Here is a 24,175-nt window from a genome sequence, read left to right as displayed (position 1 = left end):
AAGCAGGAGAAGTATTTACAATACATATGGCCAATAAAATATTTATATTCCATGAGATGTAAACATTTCCTACAATTCAAAAAGAAAAATACCAATGACCCAAGTGGAGAAATGCATAAAATAACTTTTAAAATAGAGGATGCATTAATGGTAAATAAAAATATACTGAAATTATTGGTGGTAAATATTTATTACCATTAATGGTAACTAAACAAGATAATTATCTTACAAATTTGAAAAATGCAAATAAAGACTACGACCACAAGATTATTTTATACCCTGTAATTTGGCAGGAATTAAGAAAGCTGAAGGTATCATTTGTTAATGAGAATGTAGAGCAATGGAATGCCTTTACATTGCTACCCTGCCTGTAGGAATCTAAACTGGCAGAGCCACACTGAAAAACAATCTGATAATAATTCACTATTTGAAGTTAAATTTCCACATTTCCTACAGACAACACACACACACACACACACACACACACACACCCCCTCACCCTAAGAGAAGCTCTTGTACCTGCACCTTAGGAGGCTATTGTTAGCAGAATCATTCAGAATAGCAACAAACTATGATAAAAATGACACAAATATACATATCAGTAGCAAAATAGATAAGTAGAATTTGGCATATTAGAATGAAATATCATATGCAAGAGCATGGATGTATTAGAAACATAATGGAGTCATAGAAGACTAACACCATACCATATACTTCTTAAAGCTCAGAAGCAAACAAAACTAAGTATGGGAATACTTATTCGCATAAAACTCTAGAATTCAAAAAGGAAAGGGAATGATAAATGCAAATTCAAAACAATGCTTGCATCTCCTGAAGCACAAGGAAATGGGATTGGGAGAGAAGTTGTACTTCATGGCATTGGTGATGTTCCATTTCTTATGTTACATGGTTTATTCATAAGAATTGTTTATTTTGTTATTTATGCCTCATAATGTGTATGTTATGTGTATTCCTCTTTGCTTACCAAGTTACAAAATAATTTTTAAAATTTAAAAATGTGTAAGAGGATTGAGTTGATATGTCTGAGTAACTTACGTGAGGCATTCTGACTACCTTATTTTATGAGTATCTAATATTTTCAGGTGACTAGTTAGTAAAATGACTAATCTGAATGACTTTTCGTTTATCTTTTGCTTTATTCAGAGTCTCATTTTTGTGATCTCCATTTATGTTTTACAAAAGATGGAACTTTTCACTTTTTTTGAGTTATGATCACATTATGTTCTACTTTGATAGGAGGAGAAAAGTTGCCCCTAAATTGAAAAACTCGTAAAATGAAACTCTTCAGTCTAATTACATACCTGTGCTGCTGCTTAAAGGAATAGGGTACAAAGTTTACCTCCATTTATGTTTTACAGAAGATTGAACTTTTCACTTCTTTTGAGTTATGATCACATTATGTTCTACTTTGATAGGAGGAGAAAACTTGCCCCTAAATTGAAAAACTCATAAAATGAAACTCTTCAGTCTAATTACATACCTGTGCTGCTGCTTAAAGGAATAGGGTACAAAGTTTACAGTGATAAAGGGAGAGCAAAGAATACTAATTACTTACTGTGAGGAATATAACATGGGGATCATTTTAGCCACAATATGAAGATTATGTTTGGCAATAATGACATAAGTAAATTGGGACCAAAAGCAATATTCTTCAGTGATATATCAAATGCTGCTTAATAGTGTTTGTACTTACTACTTGTTCCTTCTGCTTATAAGTTTCTTTCCCCAGAATGTCTTAATGCTAGCTCAGTGTTCATATTTATGTCTCAGCTTAGTCGTCTACTCAAGAGATGCCATCTCTCTTGGTGCAAAACCTAAAACAGCACCTGGGTCATAGAGGATCTCTAAGTACTTATTAAAGAAAGAAATGAGAAAAGATAAAAAGAATAACAGCTTACATTCTACAAGTGTGTTTAGAATATTTGAGACTGGGGAAGAGTAGAGGTGCAGAGAAAGTTTAGTCAGAATACTTACTAGTAAGGCCTGGCATGGTGGCTCATGCCTGTAGTCTCAACTATTTGGGAGGCCGAGGCAGGTAGATTGCTTGAGCCCAGGTGTTTGAGACCAGCCTGAGCAACATGGCAAGACCCTGTCTTTACAAAAAATACAAAAAAATTTATCCAGATGTGGTGGCAAGTTCCTGTAAGCCCAGCCCTTCGGGAGGCCGCAGGAGGTGGATTGCTTGAGCCCAGGTGTTTGAGACCAGCCTGAGCAACATGGCAAGACCCCATCTTTACAAAAAATACCAAAAAATCTAGCCAGGTGTGGTGGCAAGTTCCTGTAGTCCCAGCTACCCAGGGGGCTAGGTGGGAGGATTGCTTGAGCTGGGAGGTTGAAGCTGCAGTGAGCCATGATCACACCACTGCATTCCAGCCTAGTCAATGGTAAGACCCTGTCTCAAAAAAAAAAAAAAAAGAAAAAGAAAAAAATTACAGAAAAGCAATAAAAAATGAAAGCATTTCTGAAATGTCATATTAGAATATATTATACATACATTAAAAAAGGTAATCATTATTTTATTAAGAATAATGGTGTCTGGTTTCATCAAAATAGAGCAAAACATAAATTTGTTATATTTTTGAAAACTATAGAATATTTTAAAACCATCTTTATTAGAAGATGATATATGGTTAAAATTATTTTTATGTGGTATGTGTGTATATGTAGTTAGTATATTTTGAACTTACAAAATAAAAATCTATCTGCATGCTAAGGAAAAAAAAGAAAACTAATTGCTATAAGAAGAAAATTAATTATAATATCTAAATTTTCACAGATGTACCAAAAAGTGAAGAAGGATCAAAATATACTCACTGTGGACAATGTGAAGAGTGTTCTCCAAAATACATTTCCTCATGCTAATATTTGGGATATTTTGGGAATTCATTCTAAATATGATGGAGAAAGAAAGGTAAGTTGGGACATTATGTTAAGTGGAGTAGGCCAGGCACAGAAAGACAAACACCACATGATCTCTACTCATGTAGAATCTTTAAAAAAAGTCAGACTCACAGAAACAGAGTAAAATGGGGGTTACCAGAGGCTGGGGATGGCAGAATTGGGGAGATATTGGTCAAAGGATACAAAATTTCAGTTAGACTAGAGAAATAAGTTCAAGAGATCTATTGTACATGGTGGTGACTGTAGTTAATGACATATTTTATACTTGAAATTACTAAGTACATTTTAAGGATTCTCACCACAAAATATGAGAAGTATATGAGGTAATGCATATGATAATTAGCTTTATTAGCTATTCCACAATGTATATTAATATCAAAATGTCATATATCATAAACATATATATTTTTTACTTGTCATTTTTTAAAAGGTGAACAATTAGAGACTCAACCCAGAAGATTCGGAAAGAGCCAAAAAAAAAAAAAAAAAAAAAAAAGGCAACAACTCAAAGAAATTTTCAGAGAAAGAGAAATAGTACAAAGAAATTCCAAAAATTAATGTATAGGAGCCTTCATTAGAAGGGACTCACCAAATACGCAACACATTGAATGAAAGAGGAATGCTCTGGGGCATGGGGATAAGGAATACTTTTCTGAAGAAGTGATATTTAAGCAGAATCCTGAAGCAGGAGGAAAAGTTAGACAAAAGAAAACAAGGGGATTGTAAGAGATTAACATTCCAGTCAGAGAAAAATGTTGTGTTCTGAGATGTAAAGGAATTGAGAGAAGCTGATGTTGCTACTGTGTAGATTGAAAGCATATGTTGTTCCTGTGTTATAGGGTACAGTCGAGGAGGTAAGGCTGGAGAGGCAAGCAAAGGGTCTGAATATACAGGGTCTTGTGAACAACATTTAATGCACTCATGTCAGTAGAAGCTCTTGGCAACAGTGAAAAACCTGAAAGGCATTAAGTAGTGAAGTGACAGTGACATGCATTTTTTTTCTAAAGAGCATTCTCCATTGTTGAGAATGGATTGTTGGTGTGGGGAGGAGTAGGTGTGGTGATATGTATTAGGAAACATAAGGTGAGAGATGTGAGATGGACTAGTAGGCTTTTGGAAGAAGTGGAGGCAGAGAAAATGGACATATTTGAATTATTTAGGAAGTACCATCCAGGTGCTGCTGGATTGGATAAGGTAGAGGGGAGATGAGAAATTGTCAAGGGTAACTCCCAGGGTTCAGCTGAACAACTAACTGGTAGTGTTGATGCCATTGCCAAGAAGGAAAGGAGTGGAGGAGTTTATCCTTGTTAAACTATAAGCTTCTTTAGGAGAGAGTTTGCATATCATTTACATGCATTCATAAACCTAATACATAGTAGGTACCCACTAAACGTACAGACAGTATAGTACAGTGGTTAAGAGTTCAGACTCTTGGTCAGACAGATCTGGGTGCAAATTCCACTTCCAAAACATTGTAGCTGTGTAACATAAGAAGTGATTTAATCTCTCTGTATCTGTTTTATCATCTGTAAAATTGATGTAATAGTAGTACTTGGCTTCCTAGAGTACTTGTGAGAATGTTGGCTATAATAATGATAATACTTAGTATTGGATAGCAAATGAGTTATTTAGTCACTTTTTAACTCATAAGCTAAAATTCAAATGTTGAGGACCTTCATGATCTGGCCTCTGCCTACACCCCTCTCTAACTCCGTATCTGACAGCTGTCCCCCATATTTCACACCCTGTAAACACTGCTGTATTAGTCCATTTTCACGCCGCTGATAAAGACATACCTGAGACTGGGCAATTTAGAAAAGAAAGTGGTTTAATGGACTTACAGTTCCACGTGGCTGGGGAAACCTCACAATCATGGCAGAAGGTGAAAGGCATGTCTCACATGATGGCAGACAAGAGAAGAGAACTTGTGCAGGGAAATTCCCCCTTATAAAACCAGCAGATCTCATGAGACATATTCACTGTCACGAGAATAGCATGGGAAAGATCTGCCCTCATGATTTCATTACCTCCCACTGGGTCCCCCCACAACATGTGGGAAATGTGGGAGCTAAAATTTAAGATAAGAATTGGGTGGGGACACAGCCAAACCATATCAACTGTGAATTTACCATTGCATAAGTATACCACACTCTTACTTCCCTTGCTATATTCTCTTCACTTGGACTGTCTTTCTCTACTTTATCTCCCTGGCAAATTTTTATTAAGCCTTTAAGATTTTTAGTATGACTCCCTAAAAGAAGACCTGTATGATCCCTTCCTCTCCATACTCCAGCTTGATTAGGTGCTTCTCCTGGGCCCCATAGAGTCTTCTACATGCCTGTGTTTTGTCTGTCTGTATGTGAACCCCTTGAGAAAAGACTTTCAGCTCTATAATCACAGTATCTAGCCTAATGCAGGTGGCAGGATTGAATAAGTGTTTATTGAACATATAAATACAGGGATAAATAAGTCTCTGATGCCGATAAATGTTTGGATTTTTATTAAGTAAATGTCATACTCTATACCAAGAATCAGCAAGTCCACCCACTGCTTGTTTTTGTAAATATTTTGGGGACACAGCCATACTTGTTTATTCATATGTCGTCTATGACTGCTTTTGTGCTGTAACGAGAGTGGAGTCACTATGTCAGAAACTGAGTGGCTCACAAAGCCTAAAATATTTACTCTCTGGCCCTTTACATAAAAAGTTTTTTGACTCCTTGTAGGTAAATTACTTTCCTTTAGGCAATGTTTGGAAAGGACAGATAAAGTTAGCAAAATGGATGTTTTTTCCTATGGCATATAAAAATGTGGCGGTGTTCCATTTTCTTATGTTTATTATTCAAACAATCATATTTTGTTTAACATTCTGATATTTTTTAACTGAATAGGCTGGAGCAAGCTTTTATAAGATGACTGGCCTGGGTCCTTTGCCTCAAGCTCTTTATAATGGTGAACCCTTTAAACATGAAGAGATGAATATTAAAGAACTAAAAATGGCTGTTCTTCAAAGAATGATGGATGCATCTGTATATTTACAAAGAGAAGTTTTTTTGGTAGGTAAGCATTTATAAGAAAATACATGATGAATATTTATAAATGATATTTTTATTAAAACCTTATTTTAATGACAGAAGTTGATTTGGTAAAAAATTTCCATTCTGATCATTTCATAGTGATTTTTTAAATGATACTTTTAGCAGCTTAAGCCACGCCACCCTGCCTGTGCAGAGACTGTGGTGCAGTGGGGCCCTTTACACTCCATGCCCAGGCAGATCTTCAGGAATCTGGAACACCCACTGTCCTCGATTAGGAGTTTAGGCTACCCCGCTCCCTCTGCAGAGAACTTGGAGCCAAGGAGGTTTCCCAGCTCCATGCCTAGGCACACCTCTAGACACCTGGTGGTTGCCCACTGTATTCTCCCTCAGTGTTGGTGCTTGTGCCTGCCGTTGGGGTACCTGTAGGCAGGCCTGCTCAGCCTGGCCCTGCCCATCTTGCCCACCATGTCTGAGCAGGGAGGCCAGACCACTGTGCACACCACAGATCAGCCCATTGCCTGAGACAACAGAGAGATTATCCCAGTAACAAGGATCAAGTATATACCCTGCCATGTTGGCCTCAGCTGGCTTTTACTCATAAGGGCTATCTACTAGCTTGTAGGTCAAACCACACAGCCCAAAGTAAAATCAGCTGATAGAAATGCATAGGCTATAGAAGCATCACTTAAGGAATTTCAAAATACAATTGAAAGCTTTATCAATAGACTGGACCAAGCAGGAGAAAGAATTTCAGAGCTTGAAAACCAGTCTTTTGAACTAACCCAGTCAGACAAAAATAACAAAAAAGAATTTAGGTCAGGCATGGTGGTTTATACCTGTAATCCCACCTCTTTGGGAGGTCAATTCAAGAGGATCGCTTGAGCTGATGAGTTTGAGACCAGCCTGGGCAACACAGTGAGACCTCTGCTCTACAAAAAAACTTAAAACTTAGCCAGGTGTGGTGATGAGTGCCTCTAGTCCCAGCTGCTCGAAAGGCTGAGGCAAGAGGATCACTTGAGCCTAGGAGATGGAGGCTGCAGTAAGTCATGATCATGCCACTGCACTCTAGCCTGGATGACAGAGCGAGACCCTGTCTGAAAAGAAAAAGAATTTTTAAAAATGAACAAAGTGTTCAAGAAATACGGGATTATGTTAAAGGAACCAAACCTACAAATTATTGGCATTCCTGAGAGAAAAGGAGAAAAAGTAAACAACCAGGAAAACATATTTGAGGGAATAATTCAAGAAAATTTCCCTAATCTTGCTAGTGAAGTAGACGTTCAGTTACAAGAAATTCAGAGAACACTGTGAGATACTATACAAAGTCAGCATCACCAAGGCTTATAGTCACCAAACTGTCCAAGGTCAGTGCTGAAGTAAAAATCTTAAAGGCAACTAGAGAAAAAAGGCAGATCACATACGAAGGGAACCCCATCAAACTAACAACAGTGGTCTATTTTCAGCATTCCTAAAGAAAAGAAATTCCAACCAAGAATTTTGTATCCTGTCAAACTAAGCTTCATAAGTGAACGAGAAGTAAAATCTTTCCCAGACAAGCAAGCACTAAAGGAATTCATTAGCACTAAATGGGCCTTACAAGAGCTCTTTAAGGGAATGGAAGAATGGTACAAAAACACACTTAAGTACATAGCCCACAGACCCTATAAAGCATCCACATCATAGAAACTGAAAAGCAGACAGCTAAGAACTTCACATAGGATCAAAACCTCATGTACCAATATTAACCTTGAATATAAATGGCCTAAGTGCCTCACTTAAAAGGCACAGAGTGGCAATTGGATAAAAAACAAGACCCATCTGTCTGCTGTCTACAGGAGACGGGCTCAAAGTAAAGGGTTTGAGAATTATCATGCAAACAAAACAAAACAAAACCAGGAGTTGCTATTCTTAGATAAAACAAACTTGAAACCAACAATAGATAATTATAAAGTGTTCAACAAGAAGACTTAAGTGTCCCAAATATATATGCACCAACACTGGAGCACCCAGATTCGTAAAACAAATACTTCCACACCTATGAAAAATCTTAAGGCAGCTGCGCAATAATAGTGGGAGACTTCAACTCACCCGCTGTTGTTGAACTAACCCAGTCAGACAAAAATAAAAAGAATTTAGGCCAGGCATGGTGGTTCATGCCTGTAATCCCACCACTTTGGAAGGTCAATCCAAGAGGATCGCTTGAGCTGAGGAGTTTGAGACCAGCCTGGGCAACACAGTGAAACCTCTCTACAAAAAACTTAAAACTTAGCCAGGTGTCATGGTGGGTGCCTGTAGTCCCAGCTACTCAAAAGGCTGAGGAAGGAGGAAGACAGCAGACAGATGAGTCTTGTTTTTTATCCAACTTGCTACTGTGTGCTTTTTAAGTGAGGCGTGTAGGCCATTTATATTCAAGGTTAATATTGGTACATGAGGTTTTGAGCCTGTCATGAAGTTCTTAGCTGGCTCCTTGCCATTTCTATCGTGTGTTAGACACTGACAGTGTTAGACAGATTATCAAGGCAGAAAACTAACAAATTCTGGACTTAAATGGACACTGATCAGTTAGACCTAATAGACATCTACAGAACATTCCACCCATCAGCCACAGAATATTTATTCTTTTCAGCTGCACACAGAGCATACTCCAAGATCAAGCACATGCTTGGCCATAAAGTAAGTCTCAATAAATTTTTTAAAGTCAAAATCATACCAGTCATATTCATGGACCACAGTAGAATAAAAATAGAAATCAGAACTCAGAACATCTCTCAAAACTACATAATTACATGGAAATTAAACAACTTGCTTTTGAAATCACTTTTGGGTAAACTGAAATTAAGGCAGCAATAATAAAAATTCAAATAAATGAAAACGAACAACATACCAAGATCTCTGGCATGCAGCAAAAGCAGTTTTCAGAGTTATAGTGCTAACCACCTATCTCAAAAATTTAGAACTATCACCAGGCGCGGTGGCTCACGCCTGTAATCCCAGCACTTTGGGAGGCCGAGGTGGGCGGATCATGAGGTCAGGAGATCGAGACCATCCTGGCTAACACGGTGAAACCCCATCTCTACTAAAAGTACAAAAAAAAATTAGCTGGGCGTGGTGGCCGGTGCCTGTAGTCCCAGCTACTCTGGGGGCTGAGGCAGGAGAATGGCATGAACCCGGGAGGCGGAGCTTGCAGTGAGCCGAGATACAGCCACTGCACTCCAGCCTAGGTGACAGAGCAAGACTTCGTCTCAAAACAAAAAACAAAAACAAAAAAATTTAGAACTATCGCAAAATAATGACTTAACATCACACCAAGAGGAATTAGGAAAAACAAGAATGAACTAATCTCAAAGCTAGCAGAAGAAAAAAATAACTAAAATCAGAGCAGAATTGTACAAAATTGAGACCCAAAAATTTATACAGTGAATCAATGAAACCAAAAGTTAGCTCTTGGAAAGGACAAGATCGATAGACCACTAGCTAGATTAACAGAAAAAGGAGAAACGATCTAAATAAGCACAATCAGAAGCAACAAAGGTGACATTACAACTGATCCCATAGAAATACAGAAGATCCTCAGAAGACCTCTATGCATACAAACTGGAAAATCTAGAGGATATGGATAAATTCCTGGTCTCCCAAGATTGAATCAGGAAGAAATTGACACCCTGAGCAGACTGATACTGAGTTCCATAATTGAATCAGTAATAAAAAACCTACCAACCAGTAAAAGCCCTGGACCAGATGGATTCATAACTGAATTCTGCCAGATGTACAAAGAAGAACTGTTACCAACCCTACTGAAACTATTCCAAAAAACCAAGGAGGAGTGATTAATGCCTCCCTAACTCATTCTGCAAAACCTGTGTTATCCTGATACCAAAACCTGGCAAACATGCAATGAAAAAACTACAGGCTAGTACCATTGATGAACATAGATGGAAAAATCCTCAACAAAATACTAGCAAACTGAATCCAGCAGCATATCAAAAAATTAATTCACCGTAATCAAATAGGCTTCACTCCTGAGAAAGGTTGGTTCAACATTAACAAATCAGTAAATGTCATTCACCACATACACAGAATTTAAAACAAAAAATGTGATCATTTTGATAGATGCTGAAAAATTATTCAATAAAATCAAACATCCCTTCATGATAAAAACCCTCAACAAACTGCACTGAAGGAACATACCTCAAAATAATAAACGCCATCTATGACAAACCCACAACCAACATCATACTGAACAGGCAAAAGCTGGAAACATTCCCCTTGAGAACTGGAACAGGAAAAGGATGCCCAGTCTCACTATTCCTATTCATCATAGTACTGGAAGTCTTAGAGCAATCAGGCAAGAGCAATAAATAAAAGGCATCCAAATAGTAAAGTCCAGTATCTCTCTTCACTGATGATATGATTCTACACCTAGAAAACCCTAAAGACTCCACCGGACAACTCCTGGAACTGATAAATTACTTCAGTAAAGTTTCAGGATTCAAAATTAATGCACAGCAATCAGTAGCATTTCTATAGACCAATAACATTCAAGCTGAGAGCCAAATCAAGAATGCAGTCCCATTTACAATAGCCATACACACACACACACACACACACACACACACACACACACACACACACACAAAATACCTAGGAATACAGCTAACTAAGGAGGTGAAAGATCTCTACAAGGATAATTACTAAACACTGCTGAAAGTAATCATATATTATGCAAACAAATGGGTAAACATTCCATGCTCACGGATTGGAAGACTAAATATTGTTAACATGGCCATACTGCCCAACACAATCTACAGATTTAATGCTATTCATATCAAACTGCCAATGTCATTATTCACAGAATTGGAAAATACTATTCTAAAATTAATATGGAACCAGAAAAGAGCCCAAATAGCCAAGGCAATTCCAAGAAAAAGAACAAATCTGAAGGCATCATATTGAGAGGTGACAATGTGCTGGTGGCCCTTGCTCACTCTCAGCACCTCCTTGCCCTCGGCGTCCGCTCTGGCCATGCTCGAGGAGCCCTTCAGCCTGCCACTGCACTGTGGGGGCCCCTCTCTGGGCTGTCCAAGGCCGGAGCCGGCTCCCTCTGCTTGCGGGGAGGTGTGGAGGGAGAGGCGCGGGCGGGAACCAGGGCTCCACGCCACGTTCACGGGCCAGCGCGAGTTCCGGGTGGGCGTGGGCTCAGCAGGCCCTGCACTCGGAGAGGCCGGCGGGCGCTGCCGGCCCGGGCAGTGAGGGGCTTAGCACCCGGGCCAGCAGCTACAGAGGGTGCGCTGGGCCAGCACTGTGCTCGAATTCTCGCTGCCTCATCTGCCTCCCCCTGGGTCAGGGCTTGGGACCCGCAGCCTGCCATGCCTGAGCCTCCCCCCCACCCCCACCCCACCCCACCCTGCCCCGGCACCGTGGGATCTTGCGCAGCCCGAGCCTCCCCGACGAGCGCTGCCTCCTGCTCCGCGGCGCCCAGTCCCATTGACCGCTCAAGGGCTGAGGAGTGCCGGTGCAAGGTGCGGGACTGGCGGGCAGCTCCCCCTGCGGCCCAGGTGTGGGATCCACTAGGTGAAGCCCCTGGGCTCCAGAGTCTAGTGGGGACTTGGAGAACCTTTATGTGTAGCTGAGGGATTGTGAATACACCAATCAGCGCTCTGTGTCTAGCTCAAGATTTGTAAACACACCAATCAGTACCCTGTGTCTAGCTGGAGGTTTGTAAATGCACCAATCAGTGCTCTGTGTCTAGCTCATCTAGTGGGGACTTGGAGAACTTTTGTGGCTAGCTCAGGGATTGTAAACACACCAATCAGCACCCTGTCAAAACCAATCAGCTCTCTGTAAAACAGACCAATCAGCTCTCTGTAGAATGGACCAATCAGCAAGATGTGGGTGGGGCCAGATAAGGGAATAAAAGCAGGCTGCCCAAGCCAGCCGTGGCAACCCGCTTGGGTCCCTTTCCATGCTGTGGGAGGTTTGTTCTTTTGCTCTGTGGAGTAAATCTTTCTGCTGCTCAGTCTTTGGGTCCATGCTGCCTTTGAGAGCTGTAACACTCACCATAAAAGTCTGCACCTTCACTCCTGAAGCCAGCGAGACCACCAACCCACCAGAAGGAGAAAACCCCGAACACATCTGAACATCAGAAGGAACAAACTCTGGACACTCCATCTTTAAGAACTGTAACACTCACCGCGAGGGTCCACAGCTTTATTCTTGAAGTCAGTGTGGTCAAGAACCCACCAATTCTGGACACAGTATTACCCAACTTCACAGTACACTATGAGGCTACAGTAACCAGAGCAGCATGGTACTGGTACAAAAATAGACACATAGACTAATGGAACAGAATAGAGAACCCAGAAATAAAGCCACACACCTACAAACATTTTAGCTTTGAAAAGTTGACGAAAATTAGTAGGAAAAGGATCCTCGATTCAATAAATGGTCCTAGGATAGTTGGCTAGCCATATGCAAACAAAACTGGACCCCTACTTTTCACCACGTTCAAAACTTAACAACAAGATGGATTAAACAGTTAAGTATAAGACTTAAAACTATAAGAATTCTAGAAGAAAACCTAGGAAACACCGTTCTGGACATCAGTCTTGGGGAAGAATTTATGGCTAAGATCTCAAAAGCAATTGCATCAAAAACAAAAATTTGACGAGTGGGACCTAATTAATTAAAGAGTACAACAAAAGAAACTCGCAACAGAGTAAACAGACAACCTACAGAATATACAGAAAATATTCACAAACTATATATCCGACAAAGTTCTAATATCCATAAGTAGCAAATAAATCAAGCAAAGAATAAATAACCCCATTAAAAAGTAGGCAAATGACATTAACAGGTACTTCTCAAAAGAAGACACGCAGGCAGCCAACAAGCATATAAAGAAATGTTCAACACTACTAATCCTTAGAGAAGTGCAAATCAAAACCAAAAGGAGACACCATCTCGTACCATTTAGAATGGCTGTTATTAAGTGAACAAACAACAGATGCTGGTGAGGCTGAGGAGGAAGGGGAACGCATATACACTGTTAGTGGGGATGTAAATTAGTTCAGCCCCTTTGGAAAGCAGTTTGTAGATGTTTCAAAGAACTTAAAACAGAACTACCATTCAACCCAGCAATCCCATTACTGGGTACATCTCCAAAGGAAAATAAATCGTTCTACCAAAAAGACACATGTATGTTCACTGCAGCGCTATTCATAATAGCAAAGATGAAGAATCAGCCTAGGTGTCCATCAGTGGTGGATTGGTTAAAGAAAATGTGGTGCATATATACACCATGGAATACTATGCAGCCATTAAAAATGAAATCGTCCCCTTTGGAGCAACATGGACTCAGCTGGAGGCCAAGCAAACTAACACAGAAACAGGAAACCAAACACTGCATGTTCTCTCTTATGAGTGGGAGCTAAACATTCGGTACTCATAGACATAAAGATGGCAGCAAGAGACGCTGGGGATTTCTAGAGGGGAGAGGGAAGGAAAAAGTGGGGGAAGGGTTGGAAAACTATCTGGTACTATGCTAACTACCTGGGTAATGGGATCAGTCATAACCCCAACTTCAGCATTACATGATACACCTGTGTTGTAACCAATCTGCATGTGTACCCTCGAATCTAAAATAAAAGCTGAAATTCTTAAAAAATATGTTTAATTAAATTTATCTTAGGCATAATTGCATCTAAAATTGCTTAATTGGAAAAAGTTGTAATTTTTACAAGGAAATGTATTCTCCCTCCCCCTCCCCCTCCCCCTCGTCTCCCTCTGATGCCAAGCCGAGGCTGGACTGTACTGCCGCCATCTTGGCTCACTGCCACCTCCCTGCCTGATTCTCCTGCCTCAGCCTGCCTAGTGCCTGGGATTGCAGGCGCGCGCTGCCACGCCTGACTGGTTTTTGTATTTTTTGGTGGAGACGGGGTTTCACTGTGTTGGCCGGGTTGGTCTCCAGCTCCTGACCGCGAGTGATCTGCCAGCCCCGGCCTCCCGAGGTGCCGGGATTGCAGATGGAGTCTCGCTCACTTAGTGCTCAATGTTGCCCAGGCTGGAGTGCAGTGGCATGATCTCGGCTCACTACAACCTCCACCTCCCAGCCGCCTGCCTTGCCCTCCCAAAGTGCCGAGATTGTAGCCTCTGCCCGGCCGCCACCCCGTCTAGGAAGTGAGGAGCTTCTCTGCCCGGCTGCCCACCTTCTGGGATGTGGGGAGCGCCTTTGCCCCGCCGCCCCGTCTGGGCTGTGAAGAGCGCCTCTGCCCGGCCGCGACCCCGTCTGGGAACTGAGGAGTGTCTCTGCCCTGCCGCCACCCCGTCTGAGAGGTGAGGAGCGTCTCTGACCGGCTGCCCCGTCTGAGAAGTGAGGAGCCCCTCCGCCCGGCAGCCGCCCCGTCTGAGAAGTGAGGAGCCCTTCCGCCCGGCAGCCGCCCCGTCCAGGAAGTGAGGAGCGTCTCCGCCCGGCAGCCGTCCCGTCCGGGAGGTGGGGGGCAGCCCCCGCCCGGCCAGCCGTCCTGTCCGGGAGGTGGGGGGCAGCCCTCGCCCGGCCAGCCGTCCCGTCGGGGAGGTGGGGGGCAGCCCCTGCCCAGCCAGCAGCCCCGTCCAGGAGGTAGGGGGCAGCCCCCGCCCGGCCAGCCGCCCTGTCCGGGAGGTGGGGGGCGCCTCTGCCCGGCCACCCCATCTGGGACGTGAGGAGCCCCTCTGCCTGGCCACCACCCCATCTGGGAGGTGTACCCAACAGCTCATTGAGAACGGGCCATGATGACGATGGTGGTTTTGTGGCATAGAAAAGGGGGATATGTGGGGAAAAGAAAGAGAGATCAGATCGTTACTGTGTCTGTGTAGAAAGAAGTAGACATAGGAGACTCCATTTTGTTCTGTACTAAGAAAAATTCTTCTGCCTTGGGATGCTGTTAATCTATAACCTTACCCCCAACCCCGTGCTCTCTGAAACATGTGCTGTGTCCACTAAGGGTTAAATGGATTAAGGGCGGTGCAAGATGTGCTTTGTTAAACAGATCCTTCAAGGCAGCATGTTCGTTAAGAGTCATCACCACTCCCTAATCTGAAGTACCCAGGGACACAAACACTGCGGAAGGCGGCAGGGCCCTCTGCCTAGGAAAACCAGAGACCTTTGTTCACATGTTTATCTGCTGACCTTCCCTCCACTATTGTCCTGTGACCCCGCCAAATCCCCCTCTCCGAGAAACACCCAAGAATGATCAATAAATACTAAAAAAATTTTTAAAAACAACAAAAAAACAAACAAAAAAATTCAGTGAGTTAATCAATGAGAATTGTCCTGCTCACAATAGGTGCTCAAGAAATGGTTACTACCATGATTCTGGTTGTAAAGTGAAATTGCCAACACCTGAGACAGAGCTCATTAAATGTTTACCAAACTGAATAATAATAATAAAAAAAAAGTATTGTAATAATTCTGAATTGCTTATTTATTTTTGATTAAGTAATCTTTGTGTTATCTGCATAATTTTTGAAACATGGATATAAATTGCCTGTATTATCTAAATAACATTTTTGTTTTTTTAGGGCACATTAAATGATCACACGAATGCAATTGATTTTCTAATGGATAGGAATAATGTTGTACCCCGTATAAATTCTTTGATTTTGCGTACTAACCAGCAGTACCTCAATTTAATATCTACATCAGGTAAAATAATCCTATACTGTTCTACAAATGTTTATTGAGTTGTGAATTCTTTATTTATATTTAACATTTAATTTGAAATTTTTCAGTAACTGCTGATGTTGAAGATTTCTCTACTTTCTTTTTCTTGGATTCACAAGATAAGAGTGCTGTAATTGCAAAGAACATGTATTATTTAACCCAAGACGGTAATAAGCATATTTTATTTACCTGAATTCTTAAAGTGATAGAAACTTGTAATCTTCATAAGGCAGTTGTATAATAAATTTTAATATGTTGCTATTTTTGAGTAGAGGCCTAGATTTCAATTTTAGAGTTTGTAAATTTTTTAGTATTTAACGTGTGCTGAGAAAACAATGCCTTCTATTCTAACTTTGTTTATCTTATTTTTGCCTTTTTTAAACAAACTATTTTCACCTTTTTAAGAAAAGAATAAAATCTTTTCAGTACTATGTAAACTATCTTATAATGTATAAAGAAAAGTACAATTACCAGATCAGAGAAGATAATAATTCTTCTGCATTCTGATTAAATAACATGCAGATATTTTGCTTAAGGTAGGGGTTACAACCAGAAGAGAGAGGAGACCAAGATAGTAACACACTTGGGAAAAAGGATTTAGCCAAACTGAGAAGTCTGCAGTGGGACCGTAGATTTGTTAGGGTACAATTAACTGTTCAGATAGATGAATATAATTCGAATTTGGTGGTTTTTGTTTTGCTTTGTTTTGTTTGGCCTGCTTTGCTCTAGAAATAAAAACAAGAGCCAATGAGTAAAAGATTAAAGAAGGCGATTTTGGTCTCAGTAGAGAAGTGGTAATTTTCTGACAGTGAGAGTTCATTAAACAGATGGAATGAACTATGTTGTAAGGGGCAAACTTTTATATAGGAGAGAGATTTAAAGCAAAGGCCACACAACCAGTTCTTGTAAATGCTGTAAATTAAATCCGAGTTTCTACCAGATGGCTCCTGGATTACTGTCTAACAGATTCCATGATTTTATGTTCATAAAGGAGTCTGGCTACATATTGCTGTTTTCTATATCTACTAATAAGCTTGATTGTTACGGTTTTACATATATTTGGGACATAAATTTTTTTTTTTTTAAACAAATGTTGCTAGAAGGCAGATTTGCTTACCAACACTGGGAGTTTTATATAAGCTTATATAATGAGTTACTCTTTTAACTGGAAGCTTTATATAAGCTTGTATAATGAATTACCCTTGTAGCATTTTTATATGTAATTTTATATGTATTTATTTTTGTATGTGTATATATATATGTACTTGCATATATACATTCACACAAAAAATTTTAACAATCTTTGCTTTTCAGAAATATTAATTTTTTTTAATGTGTTAACTGCAAATGTTCCCCTGCTTTTATTTAAAAAAAAAAAGTTAATTTGAGTAAACTGTTTGAAACTTTCAGATGACAGTATAATTTCTGCAGTCACTCTCTGGATTATTGCAGATTTTGATAAGCCTTCTGGGAGAAAACTTCTTTTTAATGCGTTAAAGCACATGGTGAGTACCTAGATATTCTTACTAACAATTTTAATTTATTTCAATTTAAGGAAAGCAATATGAAGAACATACATTAAATATTTTCCCCTCCATGTTAATGTTTCAGTTAAGTAGACTGAGGAAGGAATTCAGATTTAGTCTTCATGTAAAACAGGTAACTTTGCTCAGGAAAAGAAAAACCTACCTGTTTTCTATGACTCGTGACATATGTTCTCTGGTAGTCCTTGTGATCAGACATACACATACCACATATTGATTACAAATAGGGTATTAAACAAAGTAAGTAACTCTAGACCCTACCACCACTTCAGTGACCCGAAATCCACTATTTACCAACAATAGCTAGTAATAGCAATTTTTGGTCACATAATTAAGCAGCATTTTCTTTCCCTGATTATTTAAGAAAAACTAAGTAAATTTATCTCACTGAAGAATATTTTAAGCCTTAAGTCAACATTAAATTTCTTGTTATTGATTATAAACCAGTATACTTCAAGAGGATATGTTTCTGTATATAAAAGTAGTCTTTCATAACTGTCTGTATTTCTAAGTTAATGTATAAGTTTATCTAGATAAAAAATAAGAAACATAAACCAAAATATTTTATGAAATTGTTTTTATATTAGCTAAGTATAAATTTATTGCTGTATAACAAATTACCACTTGGTGGTAAACAGTGAACATTTATCTTAACAGTTTCTGAGGTTCAAGAATTTAGGAGCAATTTACCTGAGTGATTCTACCTTAGATTCTCTTATAAGGCTATATTTAAGATTTTGGTTATAGTTGCAGTGATCCGAAGCCTTCACTGGAGCAGGAGGACAAGCTTCTAAGATGACTCACTTACATGCCACTGCAGGAGTCCTCAGTGTTTCACTGGCTTTTAGCAGAGTGCTTCATTCCATTGCCACATAGACCTGTTTTTGGTGTTACTTAAGTGCCCTCACAACGTGGCAGCTTCCTTTTTCCAGAACAAGCGTAAAGAGATAAAGACTGAGCCACAATGTCATTTATAATCTAGCCTCAAAAGTTACACACAGTGTTTTCTGTTTGTTAAGCAAATAACTTCTATTCAGTATGAAAGGTGCTTTACAGGGCATGAATACCAGAGATGGGGATCGTTGGGGCCATCTTGGGGACTAGCTACCACGTTAAGAATAAATAATACTTCTTAAATTAAGCATTTTTATTTCATATTAGACCATGTCAGAATGCATTTAGGCTTTACTCAGTAGCCTGCAGACCGGAAAATTTCAAAAAAAAAAAAAAAAAAAAGCTGTTTGGGATCTATTAAATCTATTGGGAGAAATTAACTTTTGCCTGCTGTTTCTTCTCAAGCGGTTCTGGGTGTGTATATTCTTTCAGAGGCTCACAAACTCCCTTTCCCCAGTTGTTTCAATGTGTCTAGCAGATAACTTTCTCTTGATTTAGTTGCTTCTTCTATAACTTTCAGAAGTGCTATCTTTTAATAATTGTTTATTCCTTATAGGATGGATGATTATTTTCATTGTCCCAAAGATTTTCAAAACCCAAGTATCATTAGAACCACAAACTAAAAACACTGTAATATATGAAGTGCAATAATCATGATGACAAGAAATAATTTTGGATCCCAAAATGCTATCTGTTGGAAATATAAAAATTGAAAAAAGATAATCGTTGTCTAATCAAATCATCATTTCATTGTAGTTTTTCTTTCACCCAAGTATTTTACATTTTTTCTGGTTATTTATCACATGTTCCTTATAGAAAATCAGAAGTACATAAAATCAAAGACTAACAAGGAAGAAAAAGTAATCACCCATAAAACCTATTTTAATGTTTAGGTGTATTTCCTTTCTGGGTTTTTTATATTTATTTTTACATGGTTGAAATTATCACTTACAGTTTTATCAAAATTATTTTCTTACAATGTTAAACAATGTTGTGTCAACAAGAATTCAAATGGATACATAATAAACTGTCTACATGGAAATATTTAGTAACATTGAAAATTCAGGTGGTTTTGTTTTTTTGCTACTGTTGGTATTAATGCAGTCATAAATAATTTTGAATGTGTAGCTTATCTTATTTTTTATTACCTCTGAGAATAGTTTATTAAAAATGACTTTGTCTCCACTAAAAATACAAAATTTGCTGGGCGTGATGGCACATGCCTGTAATCCCAGCTACTGGCGAGGCTGAGGCAGGAGAATCCCTTGAACCCGGGAGGCGGAGGTTGCAGTGAGCCAAGATCACACCATTGCACTTCAGCCTGGTTGACAGAGTGAGACTCCATCTCAAAAAAAAAAAAAAAGAATATGCTGAGCCAGGCATGGTGGCTCATGCCTGTAATCCCAGCTAATCACGTGGCTGAGATGGGAAGTTTGCATGAGGCCAGGAGTTCAAGCCCAGTCTGGGCAACATAACAAGACTCTGTCTCTAAAAAAAATTTTTTTTAAAACAATTAGCCAGGTGTGGTGATGCACGCCTGTAGTCCCAGTTATTTGAGAGGCTGAGGTGGGAGGATCACTTGAGCCCAGGAGTTTGAGACTACAGTGAGCTGTGATCACACCATTGCACTCTAGCCTGGGTAATAGAGTGAGACCCCATTAATTAGTCAGTGAAGGAAAGAACGTACTGAATATAAGGGTTATTAACATTTTTAGACTCCCGATAATTTTTAACAAATGACTTTCCAAATGGCTGTTAATTTTCATAGTTTTTGAGAGGATCTGTCACATCACAGTGTTGAAAGTCTTGATTTTTGTTATACCTAATTCTTTCTGCCAATTTAAAAACAAAGAGAGTTTCTTTTTTTAAATTTTTTTGTTTTGTTTTGTTTTGTTTTATTTTGTTTTGTTTTTTGAGACAGGGTCTCGCTCTGTCATTGAGGCTGGAGTACAATGGTGTGATCTCGGCTCACCACAGCACCCAACTCCTGGGCTCAAGCAATCCTCCCACCTCAGCCTCCTGGGCAGCTTGGGACTGCAGGTGCATGCCATCACACCCAGCAAATTTTTGTATTTTTTGTAGAGACAGGGGTTTTGCCATGTCATCCACGCTGGTGTCACACTCCTGAGTTCAAGTGATCCACTTGCCTCAGCTTCCCAAAGTGCTGAGATTACAGGCGTGAGCCACTGTGCCTGGCCAAAGATGGCTTCTTATTTGTATTTATTTGATAAGTAGTTATAGGGAAAATTTTTCTTTCAATATGACTTTATTTATTTTTAGCTTTGATTCCAGGGGTACGTGTGGAGATTTGTTACATGGGCATATTGTGTGATGCTGAGGCTGGAGCTTCTAATGATTCTGTTGTCCAAGTAGTAAACATAGTACCTGATAGGTAGTTTTTCAACTCTCGTGGCCCCCCTTTCTCCCTTCCCATCCCCTTTTGTAGTCCCCAGTGTCTACTCCCATATTTGTGTCCCTGAGTATCCATTGTTTAGCTCCCACATAAGTGAGAACACGCAGCATTTGATTTTCTGGTTTTGTGTTAATTCACTTAGAATAATGGCCTCCAGCCGAGCCAATGTTGCTGCAAAGGACATGATCTCATTCTATCAATCAATGTGTAGATTGATTTCAATTTGCACATATTGTGTAGTATTCCATGGTGTATATGAGTCACATTTTCTTTATTCAGTCCACCATTGGTGGGCACCTAGGTTGATTCCATGTCTTTGCCATTGTGAATAGTACTGTGATAAACATGAGTGCAGGTGTCTTTTTTGGTAGAATGATTTATTTTTCTTTGGATATATACCCAGCAATGGAGTTGTTGGGTCAAATGGTAGTTCTGTTTTTAGTTCTCTGAGAAATGTCCAAACTGCTTTTTACAGTGGCTGAACTACTTTTCATTCCCACTGTGTTTAGGCATTCCCTTTTTCTCTGCAACCTTGTGAGCATCTGTTATTTTTTTGACTTTTTAATAATACCAGTTCTGACTGGTATGAGATGGTATCTCATTGTGGTTTTGATTTGCATCTCTCTGATGAGTAGTGATACTGAGCATTTTTTCATGTTTGTTGGCTGCTTGTATGTCTTCTTAGAAGTGCCCATTCCTTTGCTCACTCTGTAATGGGGTTGTTTTTGTCCTCTTGATTTGTTTATGGAAGATTTTTCTGTGTTTACTAGCCAGTTAATGTTTCTTTTTTGAATAAATATTTTTCTGTAACTTCGTGTAGTGTTCTTGGGGGAAAAAAAATTCACAGTGTGAATCTCTACCCACTATTCTGTCCTTCCAAGTGGGAGAGGCATGCTAACACTGCTTCCTATCCACTATCTGGAAAACAGCAACAACAACAACAAAAATTCTGTCACCACCTTTTTTTTTTTTTTTTAACTTTTAAGTTTAAGAGTTATGTGTAGGATATGCAGGTTTGTTACACAGATAAACGTATGCTATGGTGGTTTGCTACACAGATCATCCCATTGCCTAGATACCAAGCCCTGCATCCCTTAGCTATTCTTCCTGATGCTCTCCCTCCCCACACCCCCCACCCCCAACAGACCACAGTGTGTGTTGTTTATGCCATTTTGTCCATGTGGTCTCATCATTCAGCTCCCACTTAAAAGTGAGAATATGTGGTGTTTGGTTTTCTGTTCCTGTGTTAGTTTGCTGAGGATAATGGCTTCCAACTCCTTCTGTGTCCCTGCAAAGGATGTGATTTCATTCCATTTTATGGCTGCATAGTATTCCATGGTGTATATGTATCACATTTTCTTTATCCAGTCTATCATTGATGGGCATTTAGGTTGATTCCGTGTCTTTACTATTGTCAATGGTGCTGCAATGAACATACACGTTCCTGTATCCTTATAATATTTAACAGAATGATTTATATTCCTTTGTGTATATGCCAAGTAATGGGATTGCTGGGTCAAATGGTAATTTTGTTTTCAGTTCTTTGAGAAATCTCCGAACTGCTTTTCACAGTGGCTGACCTAATTTTTATTCCCACTGTGTTTAAGCATTCTCTTTTCTCTGCAACCTTGCCAGCATCTGTTCTTTTTCGACTTTTTAGTAATGGCCATTCTGACTGGCATGAGATGTTATCTCATTGTGGTTTTGATTTGCATTTCTTTAATGATCAGTGATGTGGAGCTTTTTTCTCCATATTTTTTGGCCACATGTATATCTTCTTTTGAGAAGAGTCTGTTTATGTACTTTGTCCACTTTGTCGTTTGTTTTTTTCTTGTAAATTTAAGTTCCTTGTAGACTCTGGATATTAGACCTTGGTCAGATGGATAGATTGGAGAAATTTTTTCCCATTTCATAGATTATGTGTTCTCTCTGATGATAGTTTCTTTTGCTGTGCAGAAGCTCTTTAGTTTAATTATTAATATATCCCATTTGCCAATTTTTGCTTTTATTGCAATTGCTTTTGGCATTTTTGTCATGAAATCCTTGCCCATGTCTACATCCTGAATAGTATTGCCTAGATTTTCTTCTAGAGTTTTAATAGTTTTGGGTTTTACATTTAAGTTTTTAGTTTATCTTAAGTTAATGTTTGTATAAGGAAGGGGTCCAGTTTCAGTTTTCTGCATATGGCTAGCCAGCACTTCCAGCACTATTTATTAAATAGGGAACCCTTTCCCCATTGCTTGCTTTTGTCAGGTTTGTCGAAGATCAGATGGTTGTAGGTGTGTGATCTTATTTCTGAGTTCTCTGTTCTGTTCCATTGGTCTGTGTGTCTCTTCTTGTACCAGTACAATGCCATCTTGGTTACTGTAGCCTTGTATATTTTGAAGTTGGGTAACATGATACCTCCAGCTTTGTTCTTTTTTCTTAGGATTGGCTTGACTATTCGGGCTCTTTTTTGGTTCCATATGAATTTTAAAATCACTTTTTCTAAATATGTGAAGAATGTCAATGTTAGTTTAATGGGAATAGCTTTGAATCTATAAATTACTTAGGGCAGTATGGCCATTTTCATGATGTTCGTTCTTCCTGTCCATGAGCATGGAATGTTTTTCCATTTGTTTGTGTCCTCTCCGATTTCCTTTGAGCAGTGGTTTGTAATTCTCCTTGAAGAGATTCTATACTTCCCTTGTTAGCTATATTCCTAGGTATTTTATTCATTTTGTAGCAATTGTGAATGGGATGGCTCTCTGCCTACTTGTTGTTGGTGTATAGGAATGCTAGAGATTTTTGCACATTGATTTTGTATCCTGAGACTTTGCTGAAGTTGCTTATCAGCTTAAGAAGCTTTTGGGCTGAGATGATGGGGTTTTCTAGATATAAGATCATGTTATCTGCAAACAAATATAATTTGACTTCTCTCTTCCTATTTGAATACCCTTTATTTCTTTCTCGTGCCTGATTGCCCTGGCCAGAACTTTCAATACTGTGTTGAATAGGAGTGGTGAGAGAGGGCATCCTTGTCTTGTGCCAGTTTTCAAGGGGAAATGCTTCCAGCTTTTGCCCATTCAGTATGATATTGGCTGTGAGTTTGTCATATATGGCTTTTATTATTTTGAGGTATGTTCCTTTAATACCTGGTTTATTGAGATTTTAACATGAAGGGATGTCTCATTTTATCAAAGGCTTTTCTTGATTGATTGAGATAATCATGTGGTTTTGTCCTTAGTTCTGTTTATGTGATGAATCACATTTATTGATTTGTGTCTGTTGAACCAACGTCGCATCCTGGGGATGAAGCCAACTTGATCCTGATGGATAAACTTTTTTATATGCTGCTGAATTTGGTTTGCTAGTAGTTTATTGAGGATTTTTGCATTGATGTTCATCAATGGTACTGACATGAAGTTTTCCTTTTTTGTTGTATTTCTGCCAGGTTTTGGCATCAGGATGATGCTGGCCTCATAGAATGAGTAAGGGAATCCCTCATTAAGTTCTGGCCAGGGCAATCAGGCACGAGAAAGAAATAAAGGGTATTCAAATAGGAAGAGAGAAGTCAAATTATATTTGTTTGCAGATAACATGATCTTATATCTAGAAAACCCCATCATCTCAGCCCAAAAGCTTCTTAAGCTGATAAGCAACTTCAGCAAAGTCTCAGGATACAAAA

General features: G+C 39.3%; 1 protein-coding gene across 1 annotated transcript in view; it reads left to right on the top strand.

Annotated features, from left to right (window-relative positions):
• UGGT2 (UDP-glucose glycoprotein glucosyltransferase 2) overlaps positions 1-24,175 on the top strand; it is a 251,160-nt gene that overhangs the window by 112,855 nt on the left and 114,130 nt on the right. The window contains exons 16-20 of the mRNA XM_003832030.4: positions 2,798-2,932; positions 5,814-5,978; positions 15,516-15,639; positions 15,726-15,824; positions 17,068-17,162. Coding sequence (XP_003832078.1) covers positions 2,798-2,932; positions 5,814-5,978; positions 15,516-15,639; positions 15,726-15,824; positions 17,068-17,162 — 618 coding nt within the window. The remainder of the gene's footprint in view (positions 1-2,797; positions 2,933-5,813; positions 5,979-15,515; positions 15,640-15,725; positions 15,825-17,067; positions 17,163-24,175) is intronic.

This window comes from Pan paniscus, chromosome 14, assembly GCF_029289425.2.
Source record: "Pan paniscus chromosome 14, NHGRI_mPanPan1-v2.0_pri, whole genome shotgun sequence".
NCBI classification, from domain to species: domain Eukaryota; kingdom Metazoa; phylum Chordata; class Mammalia; order Primates; family Hominidae; genus Pan; species Pan paniscus.
This window is presented reverse-complemented; position numbering and strand designations above follow the sequence as displayed.